Source organism: Echiichthys vipera (assembly GCF_963691815.1).
Source record: "Echiichthys vipera genome assembly, chromosome: 20".
Classification (NCBI taxonomy): Eukaryota; Metazoa; Chordata; class Actinopteri; order Perciformes; family Trachinidae; genus Echiichthys; species Echiichthys vipera.
In genome coordinates, this window is record NC_139845.1 from 16,318,519 (window position 1) to 16,327,371 (window position 8,853).

The 8,853-nt window shown below is 41.8% G+C and overlaps 1 protein-coding gene across 1 annotated transcript; it reads right to left on the reverse strand.

Annotated features, from left to right (window-relative positions):
- Positions 1-2,332: 2,332 nt before the first annotated feature.
- On the reverse strand, positions 2,333-8,650 carry LOC310962710 (FYVE, RhoGEF and PH domain-containing protein 4-like). Its single transcript, XM_083935250.1, has 14 exons — positions 8,385-8,650; positions 7,782-8,247; positions 7,495-7,640; positions 6,901-7,057; positions 6,664-6,802; positions 6,436-6,494; positions 5,565-5,708; positions 5,164-5,336; positions 4,850-4,880; positions 4,677-4,760; positions 4,444-4,569; positions 4,197-4,340; positions 3,947-4,087; positions 2,333-2,787 (listed from the first exon to the last, which is right to left on the reverse strand). Exons 1-14 carry the CDS (start codon positions 8,525-8,527, stop codon positions 2,521-2,523), a joined length of 2,220 nt encoding a protein of 739 aa, XP_083791376.1. The 5' UTR covers positions 8,528-8,650; the 3' UTR covers positions 2,333-2,520.
- Between the last annotated feature and the right edge of the window lie 203 nt (positions 8,651-8,853).

Here is an 8,853-nt window from a genome sequence, read left to right on the forward strand (position 1 = left end):
CACTACTGGCTTTTGGGAGTCTTCAGGACTGTTTCTCTGGTATAACTTTGTTGTTGTGTATTCCTGTTTCTCTTTTGTTCACCGTGGATCTGCTCCCTCACAACCTGATGGCAAGGGCAACAACAACGGTCAGCGCTCATGTATTAGGAACAAGAGTAATGTGATCAGAGGCTTAAGATGGATTACTTACCCTTGGCTGACTAAAAGTGATTATCTGGATCGGATACAGCTGCAGTAGTTCAACACTGAGCCATGTTTGAATGCCACGGATGGCAGGTCCAAACTCAAGATGATAAGATCAAATTAATACTAAAGTGGCTTAAACTGCCCTCGGACATCAAGTTGAATGAGACTTGCTCCAAGATGAAGATTTGGAGATGGTGGAATGAAGATTGATGTATGAAAGTGAAAAAGAGAGGTAGCCTTCCTGTAAATAATCCTGTTTTGTTCCCCCTTTATGTATAGTGTGTCAGCGTATGTGTGCCAGTGTTGCTTTCCTTGTATCAAGTGCTGGATTTAAATATCTCATTTTTAAGCCTCTATGTCCAAATCGGGGGCCTCCTTTCTTGAGATCTAACCAACGTCACTACAAGCAGGTCAAACCACCTTTGTCTTCAGGAGCCACAGCTGTAACCACTGCTGTTTAACGAGACAGAATGACCAGTTTGCCATTTAATGTTACTATTATTATTTTGGCCTGAGCTCATACCAAATCAGATTTTCTAATGATGTCATTGTTCGACAGACAAGAGTGACATCCACGTGGACATAGAGGCTATTTCAAATGGCTTATTTACCTTTGCACGGTCAGCTAGGGCTGTAGGTCAGATCCATAAGCTGTTAACACAAAGAACACTCTTTAGTCTTTAATGCTTTCCACAAATGTTCAGTAGCGTTTGCAGCTCCAGTATCACAACAAAGACAAGCCTTCATGGTGCAAAACTTCTGACAATTCAGAGACACAGTTGATTTATTTAGCAGCTGTCATCTGCAGAATACATCATAGAGAATAGGTTAAGACACTGTACTAAAACTTTTAAACTCTGTACAATTTGAAGCACACTATAGCAGCATATGCTTTTGGCTTCGTCAACAGAGAGGTTGCACTTTTTTGTATTTTATATTGTTTTTTGCTGTTGATACACGAGGTAGTGCATAAATGACATAAGGAAAAAAGTTTCTTGGTTATTTTGAAAGGAAGTGAGAACTTAAAGCTGCATTAATCTAATTTTACTACAACTAATAACAAAAAATGGCAGATGCAAAGCCACTACGATCTCACTAGCTTACATTTGAATTATTACTTAATAAATACACATTCAGCAAACACAAAAAAACATTAACATTCACTTGGGGTTGTGTTTTTGTCTTTTTTCACTGTACTTTGGTCTTCACCAACTCCTGCGAAAAAAAATTGCTTTTAGCTGCTAACTTTCCTGTTGCGCTCGATAGTTAGCATACAGTCAGAACTATTGGAACTTTTTGTCAAAAATGACTGAGCTCCATAAAGCTACAGCGATTAGCGATAAGTTTGTCAGCGACCTCTCATAATCCATGTAGTCATTTGAGTCTATTCATATAACAAAAATCCTGATTAATACAGCTTTAAGCAGGTTTCCCCTTTGACGGGACATTTATGATTTTAGCCTGCATAGATCAGGAATACTTCATCACTGTGTGGATCAGCAAGGTCAGTGTTTTGGGGAATTTCCTTTAGACTAACCTTTATTACATAACTGCAACTTGAAAATACATGCGCTGAAAAATACAAATTCTATGTGCCCTTAATGTCAATCATGTTGTTAATTTGCTTCTGTAAAGAAGGTTTTTTTTTTTTCTATTCCGATTGCACACAAAGCTAAACTTGTGATTTGGTTACTCTACACATACCAGATCTGATGTTCTCTACACTATGACAAACTAAGGGTTATTATTCTGTTATTTTATCTTTTACAGTGATCATTTTGATCTGTTTTAAATGTATTGTTTAGTTTGTTTAGCTGTAACTCGTTTTGAGCGTAAATATTCATCTGCTGTAACATCATCTGTGAAGTAATGGGATCAGTTGAATGTGTTTTATAAGGCAATTATGATCCCACAGAGCCTTTGTGTATCACTGAAACCCTCATGTAATGTCTGCTGTAAGAGAAAAAAAAAAAAAAAACCTTGAACATATTTTCACGCCACATCGCATGGCATCTTAGACCACGTGTACAGGTACAGAGCTGAAGCAACTATCTTTGTAGATGAAGAGATAGTCCCACTCATGTTAAAACAACTTCACTTTATTTATTTTACTGTAAACCATTTCAGAAATAAAGTGCATCGCCACTTGTGAGGAAAACATAGTTCTCAGTCTGAATATTGTTAATAACCTTTACATTCCTGCATTTTACCTCTAGATTTCATTCGTTTTCAATCGAATGTTCTGTTCAAAGCTATCATCTTTAACATCATTGGACTTTCATCTGTTGCTGTGTGTCTGTGTACATGCTTTCCATATTGCCTCATCTCCAACATTCAGGAGTGGATTTCCTTGTTGCCGATGATGATGAATTCCTCCCCATTACAGGTGGTAGTGTCATAGCCACTGAGCACGCACTGCCTGCCCGTCGAAGCAACTTTCAGAAAAGTCAGCCAGCTCTGTTTGAGGTCCAAACCGTCGCAGGAGAAAGTGTGGGTGGTTTTGGATTGGCTTAAACAGAAACAAAGCTGACCCTGGAGCTCCTGAGGGGAATCCTCCACACTGCAGCCCAGTAGAGTTATACTTGATAAGGGCTTCACATCCTGACAGAGATAGAAACGGAGGTGGAAGGTTGAAGCTTTGATAACGTTTTGTAATCAAAAAGTAGCAAAGAAGAGGTTTTGGACAGTGACCAGATTTCAACCCAAGGGAACACATACAGTAGATCAGAACATCACCATAGTGTACTTTATATTGGTTTGTTCTTTAATTTGCTGCAAAATTACGGTTTAAATTGCTAAAGATTCCCTTCCAAAATATGTCTAAAAATATACTTATCATGAATCCAACATATTAGCGTATATGCAAACATAAATTGGCCCATTTGTGAAAAAAAAAACCATTTAATTTCCACAACATTGATTATAGTCTTACTGGCCTATAGGTAAGATAGCCATCCACAGATACAGTATTTAAGGATTCAGTGTGTCTTCCACGTGTATGTTTATAATTCTGATTTTAATACTTATTGTATGCACCATAAAAAGGTATGTGTATATGTCTTCAGGCTGCCCTACATATTATAGGCCCAATTTAATATGCAACTCAATTGTATAAAATATGTAGCGGGGGTCCCTGCTCCCTTTCTCTTTCAGCTAAGGGGTCTGTGGCCCTGAAAAACATTGAAGACCCCTGACCTAAAGTATCTGTGTATGTAGTCTTGGTAAAGTAGTATCACACTAAACAAAGCCCAAGGGTATTTGCTGTAAGTCCAGGTTTAATGCAGCATTTCCTGCTGGTGATGTATTAAAATCAGGACTTCAAAGAATGTTCTGGTGTTCTGTGGATATGTAAAACACTGGATGTTATTAGGGTGCATTAATAAAAGAAGCAGGGGTGGCAGAACTGTAACCTTTAGCTGTCTGAAAAAAAAAAAATCTGGATGTGGTTTTGCAGTCCATTGCACAAGATGTCGGCACGATTTTAAGCAGAGGTTCCCTGTTTTTCTATATGGGTGCATGATTGCAGCTGGTTACTATGGTGTCGTGTGTTTTGTGGGGGAGTAACTGTGGTGACATCTGGGTGTGACAACATCAGCTGTGTGTCCTACAGAGACAGTCCCACTCAAATCACAGTGACATTCAAACAGAAACAAGTTTGTGGCACTAAAAAAATAAAAATATGGAATGAAATAAAATAGTCTCTTACTTTATAAACTCAACAATACAGTACATCACATTGTTACATTAACATACCACCTACCTGTGGAGCATTATAGAGGTGGAGCATCAGAGGTTCAGTCCGGGTTATAACAGCCCACACCTGTTGCCATGTCTTGGGGGTGTCAGCATACAGCAGGAAGCCACTCATTAAGGAGTCGCTGGACACTGGAGATACTTCCGACTGGGAGAACACACACACAAAAAACACAATGCTGTTAAAGACTTAGTTCCATGTTGTATTATGTGCTCCTAGAAAGGCAGACTTCCTTTTAAAAACGTGCAACACTCACCCCCAGTATCCTTCTCTTCTTTCCCTCCACCCTCTCCCCTCTCTGAGCGGTCAGGATGGAGTAACAGGCTTTACACACTTTGTTCAACTTGTTGCCGTCATACTCTAAAGCCACTTTATTGTCAGAACACTTCCAGCACACCACCTGGGGGAGCAGGGGAAACCATTAATGCCACCTTGATCCTAAAAAGAGCCTTTGTCTGTGTTGTTGTGTGTTTAGTACAAAGCTACCACATGGCGTCACTCACGCAGCCACAGGCTCTGCAGTGATGTCTTCTCCTGGTGAGCGCGTTGAAAGGGTCCTGACATTTCATGCACAGGGTCACCTCGTTGTCCCTGATCCAACGAGGGGCACGTCGACCGAGTTCCTCCGCCTGTAAACCACATGCACATCAGTTGGGACGTTTTATAGGCTTTATAGTATTTTCTGAATAGATTATACATGCATACAACACCCCTTCTGAAATATTATCTAACTTACTGGTTCGTCTATATTTAGCTCCTTAGAAGCCAGTTTGAAGGTTTCATTTTTCTTGTGAAAAACGTCGATGGCTTCCTGAATTACCTGGAAATAAAACTTGTTTAAGAAAAATATTGAATATTCTCCTAATTCATGTAATATTTACTGTGATGTAAACAAAAATACCCCAGTACCTTTATCCACTCATCTCGGTCTTGTTCAGAGCTTGAAAATAAAAAAAGAAACAAACGAGGAATTTCACATTGAATGCACTTACTGTATATGTACTGAAGTTTAACAACACAAGATTATGTTCAGACTACAATATGTTGAGAAATCTAACATGAAAACAACTATTAACACCTTCCACAGGCTGCAGTCCTCTAATGTGTGTGACAGATGAGTTTACTGTCAACAAACGAACAATAAGAACCAAAAGCAGATCAACTGGTATGATTCCCCCCTACACTTTTACTACAAACACACACACACACACACACACACACACCTGGCCTGCAGCTCAAGTGTCCGCTCCTTCCCGGAGACCTGGAAGGCATATGGGTGATCTTCATTGGTGGTCTGCTGCACCTGCATGCCATCCACTCCGATCCTGCAGCGGACAGTAAAACGCTGCCCAACTAGGCTGAACTTTGGAGTGCAGCACAGCAGAAAGTTGTTGAACTGAGGAGAAAAGTCATACACCATAATCTACGATAATCTCTGATATTTATATGGTGGACATCTTAGCCAGAATGACTTAGAAAAAGTGCAGTATACTTTATGATAGAAGGTTAACAAAATAATTAGACGGGAAGATAAGCACATCCAAAAAGTTTCTCAGCAGAGTAATATGGATGATTGTCAGTACAAAGTGCCCAAAGAGGTAGTGCGTCTGCATCCGTTTCTAACCAGGAATAGGTGCCTCTCCATGGCAGATGTGTTCCTGGCAGCAAGCTTGAGCAGACGACCTTCCCTGAGGAACTCGTTGGTTGGGTTGACCACCTCCTCCTCTCCAACCATCTCATAGATCTCCAGCAGCCGTTTCAGGCTCTCCTACAGGGAAAGACACACAAACAGATATGGACACAATCATATTATTAAAGCTGCAGTCTGAAAGTCTGGCATTCAAGTCTGACTATTTGAATATGAATGAATGAATGAATGAAGTCTGAATATTTGACTGAGTCAAATATTGAATGTTTACAACTCTCACACCCCTCCCCCTCTACCACCAAGCTACTCCTCGCTATTCCCGTGAATGCGCCCATCTCGTCTCCCATCTATAAAGCACATGCTACATGGAGGTAGGCTTGATAACTTACTCTTAGATAGCAATTGCTAAAATAATTTAGCGTATGTGGCATGTACAAGAAATGTGACTGACAGTCAGCTCTAACAGCCCTGCGCTGAGTGGACAGGATGATATGGGCGAGGTGGATTTTTGCAAATCAAACAGGTTTTGGGTTCACGTAGAGGCACGTTTTTTTTTTTTTTTTAATCCATGTTGTTCTATCTAGAATAGTGTCGGTTTCAGTGAATATGATCAAAAAAATGTCGCTGACTTCAGCATTATTGATTGTCTCCACAATTGATAAAACCAGGACATTCTGGCATCTAAACACTACTTCATTTAATTTCTATCAAAATAAATTATATCATCCATGAATCAAAAGCACAAAAGCAGGATAACTTTTGATAATATAATACAGTTAATGTCTTGCATAACAGTGATGAAATCTTATCACAATGGTAAATGGTTAGGTGTGTAATGGTAACATACGGCTTTATGGATGGCGCTGTTTGAGTGGGTGGCTGCCATGGAAATGGTCTGCAAGGATTCTGCGGGAGGAGACAAAGGAAGGGGTTCATTACCGACATACGTCCCCATCAAAGACAGACGGGCACTTTATGATGGTAAAAGGAGGTACCATACAAATCTTACACAAGCACAGCAAGGATATTGGTAGACTGACCAATTCAAATCCTAATAATGGTACAGCAAACGTACTGTGAGCAAGATCATAATCGGGGTTATCCTTGGGCAGCTTCTTCAGGTAATCCTTGAGCAGCATCTCGTAACGTGGGACCCTCTGGACTGGTTCCAACATGTGGTGCTGCAGGGTCAGGCTGCCACACACCTCCTGACTCTAAAACAGGGCAATAATATAACATCCCGCCCAGACCTCATGGACTTTTAGGTGCACAAGAATAAGCACTGACACATATGCTGCTGAGTGGGTCTTACTTGGATGTCCTGGATGATGTTTCTGAAGGCAGAGGAGCGTTCGGTCCAGGTCCTCACCAGCTCCATGGCCTGGTCAAAGTTCCTGACGTAGTCGGCGTACATCCTCAGGAAGGGTGCGTGTTGCAGCAGAACTGTACCCAGGCCCGGGCTCTCACACCTAGAATTGGTAGAAATGGGAAGGTTCACCACATTTTTGAGGGGAAATTGAAAAATGAGAACATGGCAATTAAAAAATGATCAGAGAAATGTAAGCCTTACTATTAAACGTTTTGGTAGCATGTGTACTACAGAAACACAAACGTGCAGCATCTTCCCTGGAGATGCTCTGTCTACAGTAAAAATATGTCTTGTGACTGATTGAACTGGTCAAGAATGGTCTACTTTCTTGCCTTAAAGAAGGACTCATGCTGCTATCACAGCCAGCTGAGGCATCATCAAGATACCCCACCCACCGCGTTTAAACAATGAGACAGTGACGGTGTTCTGTAAACGTGAACACAACTAAATGTAGTAGTTTCATACAGCAAACTTTGACATGACTGTAAAAGGCAGGACGGGCCTGAAGTTGTCTGTGGTTAGGACGTGAATACCCACCAGTGGCTGATGCACTTTTCCAGGTCAGGAAGCAGAAACTGGCTGTGGAAGGAGTAGATGGAGGAAATGTTGGAGAAGATATTTCTGATCACGTCCAGAGGAAAGGAGCCTCCAACCGCCTCCTCTGTTAAGCGTGAGCAGAACACCTGTGATGGGAGACAGGCAATTGAAATTAATTTTACACTTCACCCTACATAAGAAAAGGAATGTGTTGAGATGATCCATGTGCCCAACATCACACATTGTGCTCATGCATTCTCCTTTAGGAAATAGATTAGCACACTGACCTGGTCCAGCAGGTGGAGACGAGCCACATAGGCTCTTTCTGTCTGCAGGAGTTCATTGGCTATCTTGAACAATTTCTGCTCTGTGTTCTCTCCGTCTTTTGGCTCACCTCCTCCTCTCTCCATCATCCTTTCATCACTTTGCTCACCTTCAGACTCCTTGTGAATCCTGCCATCGTCTGTACCTGCCTCACTCCACTGGCAGGAAGACTTGGAGCCATATCTGATGGATGTCTTGCCTTCTTCCATTTTGTCGCTCATCCCATTAACAGCTGTGCAGTCTCTCCCCTGCACTGTGCCATTCATTTGAAGTGGGCAGTGTTCTTTGCCCTTGCTTGATAGATTGTTTTCGCTTTTGGCATGACTGAGTCTACTGTTCACTGGTACTATGATGTTGATGGCTGGCCCATAGCAGTTGGGGGACCGCAGCAGTTTCAGAGGAGAGCGTTCAACTTTTTCGATGAGAATCCTGCAGAAATAAAGTGCATCTGTCATTTAAATGAAAGTGATATTCAGAAGTGATTGAATTCTATATTGTGCTATACATGCTTCAGGAAGGTGTTCATGTAATCAATGTGCAGAAACGGGTCAAATTAGAAAGCCAACCTGTTCTCATTCAAGTAAACAGTCAAGTCAGGCACGCTCAAAGATTTCCCCGCTCTCTTCTCTTGTCCTTCCATCTTGCTGCTTGGGATTCTGTGCAGGCCTAGCCAGGATTTAGAGCTCCGGGCAGGGCTGTAGCTCCTCATTCTCCCTTGCACAGGGCTGGGGGTCCGCAGTAATCCTGCGAGAGGGCTGTGGTTCCTTGGGGACAACTTAGAAGGCCTGTGCCCTCCTTCCCTCAATGGGCTACAGCTCTGAATGCCCCTTTTGCTTGGACTCGGAGATCCTAGGAGTGGACTGCTTGTAAGACGTGAAATCCTGGCAGGGCTGATGTGTGCTCCAGACACTCCATTAAAAAAACAGTTCCCTCCTCCTCTGATAGGACTAGGGGAGCCTAGACAATTCTGTGTTGGGCTAAAACAGTAAACAGGAACTCCATAACCTCTGTTAGGACTCTGATCTTTCTCTGTGC

Coding starts and splice junctions, on each gene's coding strand:
- LOC310962710 (XM_083935250.1), bottom strand. CDS start 8,527: ATGAGGAGCTACAGCCCTGCCCGGAGCTCTAAATCCTGGCTAGGCCTG. Junction 4,881..5,163: donor ACACTTGAGCTGCAGGCCAG/GTGTGTGTGTGT, acceptor TTTATTTTCAAG/CTCTGAACAAGACCGAGATG. Junction 4,341..4,443: donor ACTGCAGAGCCTGTGGCTGC/GTGAGTGACGCC, acceptor CTGCTCCCCCAG/GTGGTGTGCTGGAAGTGTTC.